The 17,456-nt window shown below is 38.5% G+C and overlaps 1 protein-coding gene across 5 annotated transcripts in view; it reads left to right on the forward strand.

Annotated features, from left to right (window-relative positions):
• Positions 1-17,456, forward strand: part of RECK (reversion inducing cysteine rich protein with kazal motifs) — a 113,998-nt gene that overhangs the window by 50,403 nt on the left and 46,139 nt on the right. For 4 of the 5 annotated variants that reach the window (XM_058181138.1, XM_058181142.1, XM_058181141.1 and 1 more), the window contains 2 exons: positions 11,465-11,677; positions 13,299-13,435. In XM_058181138.1, the coding sequence (XP_058037121.1) occupies positions 11,465-11,677; positions 13,299-13,435 (350 nt within the window). The remainder of the gene's footprint in view (positions 1-11,464; positions 11,678-13,298; positions 13,436-17,456) is intronic. The other variant, XM_058181139.1, reaches the window with a different exon arrangement.

The following is a 17,456-nucleotide window of genomic DNA, read 5'->3' on the forward strand; positions in this document are numbered from 1 at the left end:
CTTGTCCTGGTGCTCATCTTTCTCGTGGTTGTTGCTATTAGTTGCGAAGTCGTGTCCGACCCATCGTGATCCCATGGACAACGTTCCTCCAGGCCTTCCTGTCCTCTACCATCCTTTGGAGTCCATTTAAGCTCACGCCTACTGCTTCAGTGACTCCATCCAGCCACCTCGTTCTCTGTCATCCCCTTCTTCTTTTGCCTTCAATCTTTCCCAGCATTAGGCTCTTCTCCAGTGAGTCCTTCTTTCTCATTTGGTGGCCAAAGTATTTCAGTTTCATCTTCAGGATCTGGCCTTCTAAAGAGCAGTCAGGGTTGATCTCCTCTAGGACTGACTTATTTGTTCGCCTTGCAGTGCAAGGGACTCGCAGGAGTCTTCTCCAGCACCAGAGTTCAAAGGCCTCAATTCTTTGGCACTCAGCCTTTCTTCACAGCCATACATTGCAACTGGGAAAACCATAGCCTTGACTATATGCGCTTTTGTTGGCAGGGTGATGTCTCTGTTTTTTAGTATGCTGTCTAGATTTGCCATAGGTTTCCTCCCCAGAAGCAAGCGTCTTTTAATTTCTTGGCTGCAGTCCCCATCTGTGGTGATCTTGGAGCCCAGGAAAATAAAATCTGTCACTGCCTCCATTTCTTCCCCATCTACGTGCCAGGAATTGAGAAGGCTGGATGCCATGATTTTAGTTTTCTTAATGTTTCAAGGCAACTTTTGCACTCTCCTCCTTCATCTGCATCAAGAGGCTTTTTAGTTCCTCTTCGCTTTCTGCCATTAGAGTGGTATCATCTGCATATCTGAGGTTGTTAATATTTCTCCCTGCAATCTTAATTCCAATTTTTGATTCCTCTAGACCCGCATTTCTCATGATGTGCTCTGCATATAAGTTAAATAGACAGGGTGATAGTATACAGCCTTGCCAGATTCCTTTCCCAATTTTGAATCAATCAGTGGTTTTGTGTCCAGTTCTCACTGTTGCTTCTTGACCTGCAAACAGGTTTCTCAAGAGACAAATAAGATGGTCTGGTACTCCCATCTCTTTAAGAACTTGTCACAATTTGTTGTGATCCACACAATCAAAGGATTTAGCATAGTCAATGAAGCAGAAGTAGATGTTTTTCTGGAACTCCCTAGCTTTGTCCATGATCATCTCTTGTTTGACCACATCCAGCTTGCCTTGATTCATGGATCTTACATTCCAGGTTCCTATGGAGAAAAAATCTTTACAGCATCAGATTTTCCTTTCACCACCAGATACATCCACAGCTGAGCGTCCTTTCGGCTTTGGCCCAGTCGCTTCATTCTTTCTGGCGCTACTAGTACTAGCCCTCCGCTCTTTCCCAGTAGCATATTGGACACCTTCCGACCTGAGGGGCTCATCTTCCGGCGTCATATCTTTTTTCCTTTTTATACTGTCCATGGGGTTTTCATGGCAAAGATACTGGAGTGGGTTGCCATTTCCTTCTCCAGTGGATCACATTTTGTCAGAACTCTCCGCTATGACCTGTCCGTCCTGGGTGTCCCTGCACGGCATAGCTCATAGCTTCATTGAGCTACGCAAGCCCCTTCGCCACGACAAGGAAGTAATCCATGGAGGGGTAGTCTCCTGGTAGTCGACATAAAAGAAAGAAATTGCTAATGTCATCTACCTCTCTATTCACTATTTCTTCCAACCAAAATAGCAAGTCACATGGCAAGTCACATGGTTTTCTTGGAACCTATCAGTTTTAGTATTTGGTGTGTCTACTGGAATGGATTATTGATGAGGACTGAGGTACCACTATATACAGATTTTTGGTGGAATGGAAATTTAAGTGATTGCCTGTTTGATTTTCTACTCTCTCTTTTAAAAAATATTTTAATTAGAGCAAAATTGGGTGAGCCATTTTCACAGATCTGTTTCATTTGTTTTTACTTTGTTAAAGGGTTCATTTGAACTGTATTAGAAGAGTCAATGTTACCTTGAAAAATGAAGGCAAAAAACAAAAGAGCATTTTAGTCTGTCCTCCGTAGAGCAAATAGTCTTCAAAATAAAGCTGTTTCTGCTATTGGATTTCCTGGAACTGAAATTGAATTGTGTCCTGTATCTTAAAGTTTACTTCAGTTGGAGGTTGAGAGTCTTTTTCAAGATAAATTTCCTGGAACTGAAATTGAATTGTGTCCTGTATCTTAAAGTTTACTTCAGTTGGAGGTTGAGAGTCTTTTTCAAGATAAATTTCCTGGAACTGAAATTGAATTGTGTCCTGTATCTCAAAATTTACTTCAGTTGTAGACTGAGAGTCTTCTTCAGGATAAATAATTTGTAGACAATGTGTATTAGTCCAAAGTTGGATGTAGGAGGGGGGAAGAGGTTTAAAGCAATTAAAAAATTAAACTTGATTGGACCTTGCTGGGCTTGCATCTTTGGGTTTGGGCCTGAAAAAAACCTCACCAAAAATTGTAACTCTTTATTATAATAAATCCTTATTTATATGCCAAAAGTAATAATATATATATTACAAACTAGACCATTAAACCCAGTCCATCAAAGTATCTATTGAACAGCACCAGAAATACCAACCTTTAATTGAACCACAGCTCAAACAAACCGGATCTGCCCTTTCTTCTTCCTCCAAAAAATCTTTAAGTCCCATATATCAAATTGTAACAAAATTTAGGATTCTTACCTGGCCCTAAAATCAATCTCACATATAGTTCATAGAATGATGATGGTAGTTTATCATCCTGAAAAGAATTCATTATATACTTCCAAAAGTATAAGTACTATCAGACTTCTAAATGCTTTGTACTATTCCACTGGGCCATTTTGCTATGACTGAATAAAACCTAATAGTTCCTGGAATAGCAAATGTACTTTCAGTGTATTATCTAACGAAAACAATTTAAGGTCTTCCTGACTCAGCATTAGATCAATCTCATTATGGCCCCTCTTACTATCTAAACTATAAACAGAGTTATAAACAAGAAAAAGCTAATTCAAAAACAGTCTGGCTTCTTAGTAACCACAGATAGTCCTGTGATTTGTGTTTACTTAACAACTGTGTTACTAATTTAACAATTGCAATAATTCAATTAACAACAATAGTAAGAAAAGTGAAAAAATGCAGCAAAACTCACTTAACAAACGTTTCACTTACCAACATAGATTTTGGACTCAATTGTATTCATAAGTCAAGGACTAGCTGTATTTCAGAAATTAAGCTCTACTGATTTGCTGCTTTAAATGATGAGTTAACAATTTACCAAATCTAATTTTAATCTACTCAATGAAAATTATATTTTCTCAGCAGGGGTGAAATCTACTTACCTTCCTTACTGGTTTAGGAGTGCACACCCTGTGTGCACACATGTGCTTCGTTTGTGCGCATGTGTCACATGCGTCACATGCGCATTCAGACCTGTGCATGTGCAGAAGGTAAAAAACAGATTACTTCCTGGTTAAAACCAGGAAGTAATGACGCGCTGGGCAGGTGGGTGGAGCTTTGCTCCGCCCTCACTACTGGATCGCCGAACTACTAATCACGATCGCTACCGGATCATGCGAATCTGGTCCGATCTGGGAGCATTTCATCCCTGCTTCTCAGCATAGAAAGATTAAGTGAAAAAAAAAAATAAAAAGCAGAATATAAAATGAGAATGGGCTGGGAAGTGTGGTTTTGGATAATTGGTAATACTCAAAACCTTAAACGTTACTACATCGAAGCAAAGAGTATAGGTAGGCCTTGACTTACAGGCCATTCATTTTGTGACCGTTAGAAGTTACAGTGACCCTGAAAAAAGCGATTTACAACTGGTCCTTGCATTTACAATCAACTGCAGTATCCCCATGGTCACATGATTAAAATTCAGACACTTTGCAACCAGCATGTATTTATGATGGTTGCAGGTACCATCAGGTGATTGCCATTTGTAGCTGGCTTCTGACAATCAAAGTCAATGGGAAATCAGATTCATTTTATGACATGATTAATTGCTGTGATTTGCTTACTTTTTTGGCAGGGTAAAAAAGTCATGATCACTTACAACTACTAACAATTACCTTGCTTAGCAATGGAATTATGGCTGCAATTTAGGAATTAGTTAAGTCAGAAAGTCATATACAGAAAGTCATATACAGTTCTCAATTTTGAACCACAGTTGGGAGCAGAATTCTTGTTGTTGTAGTAATAATGAGATTGATGAGATGATTCTTGTGATCAGCACAGAATACTGCAATGAGAGTAAGGGAGTGATTTCTCCTTTATATAGAGCAGTGGTTCCCAACCTTTTCTTGTTTGAGGCACAACCTTTTCTTGTTTGAGGCACCCTTGGAAAGCCTTTCAAAAGTTCCCGGCACCCTTATAAGGAAATAGATATTTAAAATCTCCGTAGCTCAAAAGTTCCCGGCACCCTCAAAAGATCTCACGGCACCCCTTAGTGCCACGGCACACTGGTTGGGAACCACTGATATAGAGGAAAAAATATTCTTGCAAAGGAATTCAGACCATGCAAATCCTATTGAAATTATTTGGGTAAGAATATAAGGTCTGTCTGGGGAATATATTGTAGACCTAGATTAGTCTGGAGATATTGGTGAGGTCTTTCTGCATCACTTCAAAGTGGCATGGATATTAATAGAAATAGTCCTCAAGGATAGACTTTGATCAAACAAATCCATAAACCCTAAAAGATTTCAGATTTTGTATAAGCTTATATCTGAATTAACTTGAAGATCTGTTATAACATTGTATGAGTTTTTTATATTTATGAATGCTTTCCTGAATGCTTTCCTGATTAGAATGCTTTCTAATTCCTTGATATTCACCTTCACCTTGCAGCACAGACTACTATATAAATACTAGTACAGGTAGTCCTTGTAGTGGACTATTAAGGATTTAGTGATTGTTTGAAGTTGTAGAGGCACTGAAAAAAGTGACTTATGACCTTTTTTTCACACTTATTACTGTTGCAGCATCCCCATGATCACATAATTTACAATTGGATGCTTGACAACTGGTTCATATTTATGCCAGTTGCAATGTTCCAGGGTCATTGTGACCTTCTGACAAGCAAAGTCAATGAGGAAGCCAGATATACTTAACAACTGGGTTACTAATATATCAGCTGCAGTGATTCACTTAACAACTGAGGCAAGAAAGATTGTAAAATGGGGCAAAATTAATTTAACAAATGTTTCACTTAGCAGCAGAAATTTTGGGGTCAGTTGTGGTTGTAAGTCGAGAACCACTTGTATTTGATGAGAATTATCAAAAAATGAACAGAATGTGATGATCCAGGTCATCTAGGCAGAGGTAGGCATCACTAGAGTCCTTTATTGCTCTGATTAAAAGCCACAACAAACAGCCCTACAATGGCCCAGTCAGGCTCCATCCCACACTACCCTGACGGCAGTCGCCCTCAGTCCTCAAAAGTGAGTAAACAACAAAGGAAGTCCAAAGAGAGGGTGCAAGCTCAAGAACAAGGTCCAGAGTCCAGTACAAAGGCCAAAGGCAAGTCTCTAAGGCAAAAGGCAAATCCACAAGATAAAGGCAAGGCACAGACAAAGAACATGAGTCAAAGCACTGGCAGTGTAAGCCAAAACAAACAATTGTTTCTGGCAAAGACAAATCCCCCCCTAGCTTCTCCTTAAGTTAACCCATAACAGCTTGTGAGAAGGGGAGGAGCGATCTCCTGAGTAACCCCCAGCTTTCCTTTGAGCTTGCCTCTGCTCTACTCTACATGCCCTTGGATCGAGTGGGGAAGACTGCTGTTCCTCATCAGAGGGAATCTGCTGCCTGAGAGCATCCCGTGCTATTTGCAGCCAATTCTCCCTTGTGTCTTTGAGGGAAGGCAAATCTCCAACCAGTCTCCCCCACTGATTGAGGGGCCTTAGACAGCATTTTTATTTATTTATTTATTTATTTTGTCACACAGTATATATAAACATAAGCATGAAATAATTGTACAATATATAAGCATATATATGAGTATGAGTATGTAATGACTATATTAATTGGATATAACGAAAGGAAACAATAGGACAGGAACGTTAGGCACGCTTGTGCTCTTATGCACGCCCCTTACGGACCTCTTAGGAATGGGGTGAGGTCAATAGTAGACGGTTTTTGGTCAAAGCTTTGGGGATTTTGAGAAGAGACCACAGAGTCAGGTAGTGTGTTCCAAGCATTAATAACTCTGTTACTGAAGTCATATTTTCTGCAATCAAGATTGGAGCGGTTAAATCTATTGTGCGCTCTTGTATTGTTGCAATTGAAGCTGAAGTAGTCTTCGACAGGAAGGACATTGTAATAGATGATTCTATGAGTTAAACTCAGGTCATGTCGAAAGCGGCGTAGTTCTAAGTTTTCTAAACCCAGGATTTCAAGTCTGGTGGCATAGGGTATTTTGTTGTATTCAGAGGAGTGGAAAACTCTTCTTGTAAAATATTTCTGGACACATTCAATTGTATTGATGTCAGAAATGTGGTATGGGTTCCAAACAATCGAGCTGTATTCAAGAATTAGTCTGCTATCCCCATCAGACAATCCAGATTCCAATTTCTCCTCCTAACTGGTCTCCGATGGGACCATTACATAAGAGCTACCACTTGTGACTAAAAGCCAACTTACAGCTATTATAAAAGAATAGTCATTATTTAGCAATTGGAATTATGGTGGATCCTCCCATAATTGAAGGTCTCCTTATGACCCGGTCCTGAAGTTATAGCACCTGCAGTGCCTCAGTGGTTGTTTACCTTTATGATTGACTGCAAGAATGCTGCAGCACTCTCCTGCCTATCTCTTGCTCCCATCCCCAAAATGATGTTATCCTGGAAGTAATTGCTATTTTTTGAGTGTGCCACATTGAATTGTGGTTGCTCTGAAAATGGCATCTGCATCCGGGATCAGGCTACACAGTTCATCAGCAAAAGCGGCTTGCTTTGCTTTGCTTATGCAAGTTCTGCAATATTCTGTAATGTTCCAGTAGAACACTGGGTTCCTGGTAGCTTCACATTCAGTTCTTCTAAAATCTTTGGCAATTAATGTGCATATTTTTTTCTCAGCATGTTTCTTGAGATCGTTGTCTGTTGATTGTTTGCAGCAAAACATTTGATGGTTCTGTGCTCATACCACAATATCTTAGGAATTTCAAGAGTGCTTCATCCTTCTGAAAGACTTTTAGACTTTTCATAGTCAGTTAAATCTCTCTTTTTTGGCCCATTTTGCCTGAGGAAAAGAACAATTATGCACACCTTGATATAGGGTGTTGATCTCTTAGGCCACACCTCTCTCATTCACAAATACACATCACTTGATGTGCTTATATCCACTAAGCATTCAAGTTTATACAGCTTGGAGGTGGAAAATATGCATAAAAATGATGATATGGTCAAAATATTCACTCGCCTAATAATTGTGCACACAGTGTATGTAGGAAACAAACCCCAGTAGTAATGGAGAACTTCAACTGTCCTGAGATCAACTGGGGGAAAGACTCTGCATCAATTGACTAAATTAGTGGATCAGCAAAATGCAACGGACATGGTGTGCTTGGATTTCAGTTAAGGCATTTGACAAAGTTGACAACAACCTATTTGAACAACTTACCTCCAGAGGTTGTGAATGCTCCAACACTGGAAGTTTTTAAGAAGAGATTGGATAACCATTTGTCTGAAGTGGTGTAGACTTTCCTGCCTAAGCAGAGGGTTGGACTAGAAGACCTTCAAGGTCCTTTCCAACTCTGTTATTCTATTCTATTCTATTCTATTCTATTCTATTCTATTCTATGCTATGCTATGCTATTCTATGCTATGCTATGCCATGCCATGCCATGCCATGCCATACCATACTTTGGTAAGCCAAAAAAAATGCGGGATAGAGAGCATCACCACCAGATGGATTTGTAATTGGCTGACAAACCATACTTAGTGTGTAGTTTTAATGGAACTATATCTACATGGAGGGAAGTAAGCAGTTGGGTACCCCAAAGTTCTGTTTTAGGCCCAGTACACTTCAACATCTTCAAAAATGCTTCAGTTTTAGATTTAGAAGGGGAACTCATCAAAATTGCGAATGAACTAAAGTGGCAAAAGTAGCCAACATTCCAGGAGATTGGCTTAAGATCCAGATGGATCTTGACTGACTTGAACACTGGGCCCTATTTAACAAAATGAAATTCAGTGTAGAGAAAAGTAAGTACACTTAGGCAAGAAATATCAAATATATGTGTACAGATTAGGTGAAACCTGGTTCAATAACAGTGACTCTGAGAGGTATCTTGGAATCCTTGTAGACAATAGGGCCCAGTATTAAACAGGGCCCAGTGTTCAAGTCAGTCAAGATCCATTTAAATAGTGTGTGGCATCAGCCAGAAATCTAGTAGAATCCTAGGTTGCCTTGACAGAGGAATACAATCACAATTATGTGAATAGAACTGCTTTATAAAGCCTTAGTAGGACCACACTGAGAATACTAAATAAGTTTTAGTCACCATGTTATAAAAGAGACTCTGGAAAGAGCAGAAAAGAGCCACAAAGATGATTAGGGGTCTGGAGGATAAAACTTATGAAGAATGGTTCCAGGAATTGTGTTTTTCTATTCCAGTGAAAGGAAGGACTAGGGGTGGCATGATAGCAGTGTTCCAATATTTGGGCTGTCACACAAAAGAGGGAGTCAACATATTTTCCAAAGCACCAGAAGGCAAGACAAGAAACAATGGGTGGAAACTAATCAAGGAGAGAAGCAGCCTAGAACTAAGGATAAATTTCCTAACAATAGAAAAATTAAACCAGTGAAACAGCTTGCCTTCAGAAGTTTTGGGTGCTCCATTACTGAAAGCTTTTAAGAAGAAAGCTTTTAAGAAGAGACTCCTACTTATCTGGAATGGTATAGAGCCAGTGATTCCCAGTTTGTGGTCCATGAACCCCCAGGCAGGTCGGAGTGTTGTCACAGGAGGTCAATGAAGACTTGAAGAAATGTTATGCTTTAAATCCTGAGTTCAGTCTTATTGGTCCGTGGCCACAAAACACAGTGAAGAAAAGATTGAGAACCACTGGATAGGGTTTCCTGCTTGAGCAGGGGATTAGACTAGAAGATCTCCAAGGTCCCTTCCAATTCTGTTATTATTTTATTCTGACTGCTCCCACTAATACTGACAGGGCAAGCTACTAGAGTATAAAAACAGAGCAAACTCCATTGCCTATTAGCACTTATGATATTATTTAGTTGGGTAATGAAACATATGCAAGAAAACAATCAAGCACCAAGGACCAGTGTTCCATATTATTATTATTATTATTGTTTTGATTTCTATACCGCCCTTCTCCCAAAGGACTCAGGGCGGTTTACAGTCAAAAGTAAAATCAATTAATACAAAGGAAAATTTAGAGTTGATTGAAGAACTTAAAACCAATAAAAACCCTTATTAAAACCCCACTAAGCCAGTCCTGCATGGTGAAACAGAAATGTTTTCAGCTCGCGTCGAAAGGTCCGAAGATCAGGGAGTTGACGGATACCTGGTGGTAGCATGTTCCAGAGGGTTGGTGCCCCCACAGAGAAGGCCCTCCCCCTGGGTGTCGCCAGCCAACATTGACTGGCCGACGGCACCCCAAGGAGAACCTCCCTATGGGAGCGCACTGGTCGATGGGAGATCGCCGGTAGCAGCAGGCGGTCCCGTAAGTAACCCGGTCCTATGCCATGGAGCGCTTTAAAGGTGGTAACTAACACCTTGAATTGCACCTGAAAGACCACCGGAAGCCAGTGCAGCCTGCACAGGAGAGGTGTTATATGGGAGCAATGAGTCGCTCCCTCTATCACCCGCGCGGCCGCATTCTGAACTAATTGAAGTTTTCGGGTGCTCTTCAAGGGAAGCCCCATGTAGAGAGCATTGCAGTAGTCCAGACGGGAAGTGACGAGGGCGTGAGTGACTGTGCACAAGGAATCCCGGTGTAAGAAGGGACGCAACTGGCGTATCAGGCGGACCTGATAAAAAGCTCCCCTGGCGACAGCCGTCAAATGCTCTTCTAACGACAGTCGTGCATCCAGAAGGACGCCCAGATTGCGGACCTTTTCTGTGGGGGCCAATGACTCATCCCTCACAGACAACGATGGCCTCAGCTGATTATACCGGGACGCCGGCATCCACAGCCACTCAGTCTTGACGGGGTTGAGTCGGAGCCTGTTTTTCCCCATCCAGACCCGCACGGCCTCCAGACAACGGGACATCACCTCAACGGCTTCACTGGGGTGGTTAGGGGTGGAAATGTACAACTGCGTATCATCAGTGTACAGATGACACCCCAAAACCACGGATGATCTCGCCCAGCGGCTTCATATAGATATTGAACAGGAGAAGCGAGAGAACCTACCCTTGGGGCACCCCACATAAGAGGCGCCTCGCCTATATGCCTATATGCCTTGTCAATTTTCTCTACTAGATTGGAGCACATCTAGGCAGATTTGTATTTGTATGTCTACATGCGCATGTACAGAGAGAAGAAAGGAAAATCCAACTTTCACATAACTTTCATTCAAATAACTTGAGACACAACAACTTGAATCTTGTCCTATAGCAAGATTTGAAATAGGCTGTTCTGGTTAGGAGCATGTATTTCAGAATATATAAACACAAAATCAGCTTTCTAAAGAGATGTGTATTTTCATACACATCTCTTATTGCCTCTAATATAAGACTATACCTAATAGTTTTCATTTTGGGATTGTGCTATTAAAATCTTATTCCCAATAATTGTATTATTAAACTTTTAAAATTACATTTATAATACCAAAATATAGGTGTTTTATTATCCTCTCTATTAATTTATTCTCTGTTCAATATTTATAATAATGTAAAACCATCTATAATATAGTTGAAGTTCCCGTCTAAGAATCTTATTTTTAATGTGGATTGTATCACAATTGTACAATTGTACTTCTGTAATTGAATATACATTTAGCTAGCTGATTTTCTTGACATTTCTGATACTAATTAAATTCCTTGTGTTTTTAGCTTCTCTGCTTTTTTTTAATTAACATAGTCAAAATAACAGTATCTTTAGGTACTGCTTTCCTTTCCTGCTTTAATATATACGTTCTTTCTGAAATTCTTTTCGAAGTAAAATCTAGCTTTTCTTCAAATATCTTTAATGTGGTTTTCAGCTCTAAGGAGCCGAGGTGGTGCAGTGGTTAGAGTGCAGCACTGCGGGCAACTTCAGCTGACTGCTAGCTGAAGTTTGGCAGTTCAAATCTCACCGACTCAAGGTTGACTCAGCCTTCCATCCTTCCGAGGTTGGTAAAATGAGGATCCAGATTGTTTGGCACAATATGCTGACTCTGTAAACCACTTAGAGAGAGCTGTAAAGCACTGTGAAGTGCTATATAAGTCTAAGTGCTATTCCTATTGCTATATATTTTGTAAATAAGGCAAATTCATTAAAATGCAAGTGCAGTACACAAACATATATTAATATGTTTGCATGACTTTTTCCTTGAAGGCCTACTGAACTCTTCAGGAGCTGCAATGCCCAGTCAGATCAAGGAGCTATGAATGATATGAAACTTTGGGAAAAAGGAAGCATTAAGATGCCTTTTATAAATATCCCTGTACTTGATATTAAAAAATGCCAACCAGAAATGTGGAAGGCAGTTGCTTGTTCACTGCAAATTAAACCTTGTCATAGTAAATCTAGAGGAAGTATTATTTGCAAGTAAGTAGATTTTTAGCATTTTATAGCTGCCCTTGGGCATTTTTCTTAATGTTAAAACTAGATAGCAAAAGAGGTTCCATGTACAACCATATCATCAGCTGAAAAATGTAGAGGCAAGTATGTTAATGTGCCATATCACATGGAAGTCTGTGTTCATCTTCAGGCTAATATAAGGGCAGCTGTCATTCAGAATTTTCAGCTGTCTATGTGAAGATCTTGAGAGAGTGTTGAGGAAAGTTGTGTGGTTGTTGTTGATTCACTTTTTTCTTTAAACATTCAGATGATGAATGTTTGAAGAGGGTTAACTTTAATAGGTTTTCAGTTGTATATGCATGTAGAAAAAGGAAAATTAAATTACAGTAATACTATAAAAATGTATTTTCAGTAACAAAATGAAGAAAGCATAAAGCAAAACTGAGATTAGAACTAATTTCTACATTTCCAACAAACTCAGCATTTTGTTCTAGAACTGATCCAAAATTATTCTTAATCATTAAAGTATGTTTTTAACCATCAGTTAAAAAGAAAACATAAACAACTTTGAAAATTGTTTGCAAATATAGGAAAGTTGAGCAAGTAGAAGAAAACACAAAAGCAACAACCGGTATGTGATACGTTTGGAAATTCAAACAACGATTGGTTTCAAACATTTGTGCAAATCAGAGTTATCAATCCAAGTTCAGGTTTGATTTGACTTTCAGATAACATGGCTACAAAATTCCTTTTTTACAGATTTTTTTTACTAAACTGTGTAAACCTAATGTATTTTGTAATTGAATAAGCTCTAGTCAGGTTCTGCTGGGCAGATCCAAAATCCATTAAATTGTGGAGAGGAATAAGCCAGTAGACAATCGTCATAATGTTCTGTGCAATGTACATGAAGCTCTTTGGCTGAAGTTCTATTCAGTTTAATGGTGAATTCCTCTGAGCATAATTTTTGGACAAATTGAAGAACTATAAAAAAACTATAATCTGAGAGTTCATCCAAAATGTTTTTCATTGGAAAAATATCAGTACATTAAGAACAGGCAGAATTTATACATATTTGTATGCAGAATGAAGTTATTGGATACCCCTGCCTCTATAATTTTCACAACGAGGCAAGATGGGTGGCAAATAAATCTAATAAGTAAAATAATTTTAATGAAGTCCTGCATGCAATGTGATAATGCAGAGTTCACTACTTATGTAAGAGTTCAAGATTCATGCTATATAGGAATTTATTGGAGAATAAATAATTTAAGCTACTAAATGCAATAATAGTTTTTTTAGGCAAACATAATTACACACCATATTATATAGGGCTGTGAAAATCTCCAGAAAGAGGTGCCTTGGAACACATGGAAAGGCTACAAATTTGTTTTCTAACATATAATTTGTTGTGTCTTTTTTCAGACTTGCATGGCAGCTATGGAAGGATTTTTAAAAGTCGTGTGTAGTTCCATACATTCCAAAACACCTCTTTCATATGATTTACAGAGTCCTAATGTTACATATATAAGTATATTAATATTTGTGTGTAAAATTGTATGTTATTTTTATATGTGCACCTGTATGCTTTTCTTTTTAGTTTCAAATACTGTGCACATATATAATGTGCAAACATTTTGTTTTCTTGAAGGTCAGATTGTGTAGAAATTCTCAAAAAATGTGGAGACTTAAGCAAATTTCCTGAGGGACATATGGCTGAAAGCATCTGTGAACTTTTATCTCCAGCTGATGATTTGGAGACTTGCATACCTTTAGATACCTACCTTCGTAAGTACTGAAGAACAGGCCTAGTGAAAACTTTAGAATTCAAAACAGTTTATTTCTAGGCTTGACCAAAAAAACGATAGCAGCAAAAGCCTTGGGATAATTATAATTTATAATTATTTTATTGTCATTCAGTTTAATTGTCTCTGTAATAGTGCCATTTTTGTGATCCCAGAATTTCTGGTCCGTCACAGTGGTCATATATAGTTTTTTAGCCCTTGCAGAGCTCTGTTCTAAACATGTCAGAAGTGGTTTCTAATTGACAGTCTTTCACCTTGTCTATATTGTACTGCCTTTTAGGAACCAAATATAAGTGGTTCCTATTTCTTTGCAACAGTGATACTATGATTCGTTCTTTTTTTCTGGAGCTTTTTTATGTTCCTTTTAGGAAGGAACATAATGTTCCTTTTAGGAAGGAACAATGTTCCTTTTAGGAAGGAACAATGTTCCTTTTAGGAAGGAACAATGTTCCTTTTAGGAAGGAACATAATGTTCCTTTTAGGAAGGAACATAATGTTTTTTTTAGGAAGGAACTTTTAGATTTTCCAGACTATTGTATAGTTTATTTTATTTGGCAGACTCTTCCAAATTTCTGCCCCAAATTTTGATTTCCCAAACATTCAGCACACACCATTATTCCAATCTATTTTATCTTCTGCCTCTTACATTTTATGACACCCATTACCACAGATAATGGTGAAGGAGTGAAGGATAATGGTGCAGGAGTGAAGTCTAGATTCAGATGGGATGAATCTAGACTTCACTACTGCAGGAAATTTCTGATTCTTAGGAATGTAACTGACAATATGATCCAAGATTTGGCTCAGAGATCATCTATAATACTAAGATAAATGTCATCCTCCCTTCTATTACAGTGATCATATTTATTTTTCAAGTGCACAGCAATAAGGTCAAATTCATAGTGGTCTTGGAAGTGGAAATTGTCACCTTCTAACAGGTGATATATATACAAAAACAGAGTTGGAAGGGATCTTTGAGATCTTTTGGTCAAACCTTTGCCCAAGCAGGAGACCTTATACTCAGTACCAGAGCTGAGGAACGATGGTCCTTTTATGACTTGTAGGCTTCAATTCCCACAATTCCTGAGCCAGCCATGCTGGTTCAGGAATTCTGGGAATTGAGGCCCACAAGCCATAAAGGGACAATCGTTCCCACTTCTGCCCTATATCATTCCAGACAATGGCTGTCTAATCTCTTCTTTCAAACCTCCAGTGATGAAGTACAAGTAGGTCTTGACTTACAACAGTTCATTTATTGACCCTTCAAAGTTACAATGGTACTGAAAAAAGTGACTTATGACCTTTTTTTTCACACTTAAGACCATTGCAGCATCTCCATGATCATGTGATCAAAATGTGGATGTTTGGCAACTGTTTCATATTTATGATGATTGCAGTATCCTGGGATCATGTGAATACCTTTTGTAACCTGACAAGAACCGTCAAGGGGAAAGTAAGATTCACTTAATAACCATGTTATTAACTTAACAACTGCAGTAATTCACTTAACAATTGTGCCAAGTAACATCATAAAATGGGGCAAAGTTCACTTAACAAATGTCTCACTCTTCAACAGAAATATTAGGCTCAATTATGGTCGTAAGTTGAGGATTACCTGCACCCACAACTTCTGGAGGAAAGTTGTTCCACTGATTAATGATTCTCACTATCAGGAAATTTCTCATTTATTCTAGGTTGAATCTCTCTTTGATAAGTTTCCATCCATTATTTTTTGTCTTGCCCTTCTCTTGCCACATCAGTTCTTTTCCAGTCCTCTGGAAAAGTTCCCTGTTGTTCCAGGATCTTTGAAAGATAAGGTTCAGTAGTTCCAAGATCACATCTGCCAGCCAGCAACTCTATAGCTAAACATCATGGTCATTAAGCAAAACATCACATAACCACAACAGGCTTATAACCTTACTTTTTCTTCAGTTATTAAGCAAAGGGCCATGGTCACTAAGCAAACTACTTTTGTAGTATTTTCCTTTTGCCATTTAGTGAAACAAAGAAATCACTAAGTAAAAAAGTCACATACTGTCCTTCTTAAGATTTCAAACTCACATGCATGATAGGTGAGAAAAGAAATTTACTGAAGGCTGAATATATAACTGGCAGACAAGAATAGGAACATAAATGAAAGCAGAGTTTCTGGGAAGCAAAACTTGCCTGGGTAGTTGAACTTTCCGCAGTATAAGAGAAGAAAAATCAAAATTCAGTTCAAAATGCCAAGTCAGGTTTGTCAGCCAGCCCAGATCAGAGTTTTAGAATTTTTACAGAAGCAGGATTCATAGGAACAACATGTGGAGCAGTAAATCAGTTGTTTCCTTGAGAAATATGAGTGATTCCTGGCTTGTTGTTTCCTTAGGCTGACATTCTACAGATGCAATTGGAGCAGCTTCTTTGATATCTGAATCATATTCTGAGTCTAGGCCATGATGTGTACAATACTATATCTCGGAGCACTTTTTTAATGGCTGGGGCGTCAAGCTCATGGTCATTGCTGTCATCTTGACAGTCTACTGCAGAGAGATGCCTTTGCATATCTATAGGAGTATATATAGATAGTCCTCAACTTATTATCATAATTGAGACCAAAATTTATGTTGTTAAGTAGGGGTTTATTAAGTGTGTCATGTCCAATTTTACAACCTTTTTGATACAGTTGACAAATCATTGCAGAGGTTGTGAATCATGTGGTCATTAAACAAATCTGGATTTCTCCATTGACTTTACTTGCCAAAAGGTTGCAAATGGCAATCACATGCCCCAGGATGCTGCAATTGCTGTAAATACATTTCAGTTACCAAGCAGCCAAATTTTGATCATGTATTCATGGAAATGCTGTTTCGGTTGTAAGTGCGAGGACTGGCTGTTAATCACTTTTTTCAGTTCTGTTGTAACTTTGAATGGTCACTAAATGAATGGTTGCAAGTCAAGAACTATTTTGACTTACAGCTTCTTCTAATCAGATGCCCTTCAACTATGTTGGGAATAAAAGTTCAGTGTTAAAATTCATATTGGTTAAAAAATCTAGGACTTGAAGACTTCTGTAGGGGGTACCAGGATGGGGAAGGTCGATTTGAACAGTTACTAACTCATTCCCCACTTTCTCTGGCAATTCTATCTCTCATACACCAGTAACTTTTTAATATTTTCAATGAGCAGTACACCAAAACAATGTTAATAGGGCCTCTGGTGGCTCAGGCTGGTAAGACAGTCTGTTATAAACACAGCTGCCTGCAATTACTGCAGGTTCTAGTCCCACCAGGCCCAAGGTTGACTCAGCCTTCCATCCTTTATAAGGTAGGTAAAATGAGGACCCAGATTGTTGGGGGCAATAAGTTGACTTTGTATATAAATATGCAAATAGAATGAAGACTATTGCTAACATAGTGTAAGCCGCCCTGAGTCTTCGGAGAAGGGCGGGATATAAATGCAAATAAAAAAAAAATTGTTTGTATAAAGGAAACCCTATTAACCATAACTCTACGTTTAGTACTTCAGTGTTTTTGTTTTTGTTTTATAAGTGATGGAAGTTTTTTTTACAATGTATCTATCTGGTCAGTACCCATAAATGAAAATCGAATATTGGACTTGCCTTCTTTATTGTGACATCACCAGAACCTCATGTAGCATTTTAACTAAACCTGTAGTGATAACTCCATGCAGCTGTGATAGGACTAGAAGGCAAATTTAGAGTTAATGAGAAAATTTTCAAAGTCACTTTTGTGTATAACCAAATAACTTTCAATGCAATACCCAACAGGCTTTATCAAATGATTGCACATCCAATTCTGATCAGGCTCTGTGCTATATTGTATTGAAAATAAGATCAGAAGATAAAGAATTTGAGACTGGTAATTGGAACTGGAATTGGAAGTTATGAAAGTAAAATATTAAAAAACTAAATAGGAAAGATAGAAAGTTTTGAGGATTGTATTTTAGATTGTTTGTGTCTTTGGTGTATGGTAGTTATAATGGCTTATGTTGTATAATTTTAGTGT

This window comes from Ahaetulla prasina, chromosome 4 (genome assembly GCF_028640845.1).
Source record: "Ahaetulla prasina isolate Xishuangbanna chromosome 4, ASM2864084v1, whole genome shotgun sequence".
Classification (NCBI taxonomy): Eukaryota; Metazoa; Chordata; class Lepidosauria; order Squamata; family Colubridae; genus Ahaetulla; species Ahaetulla prasina.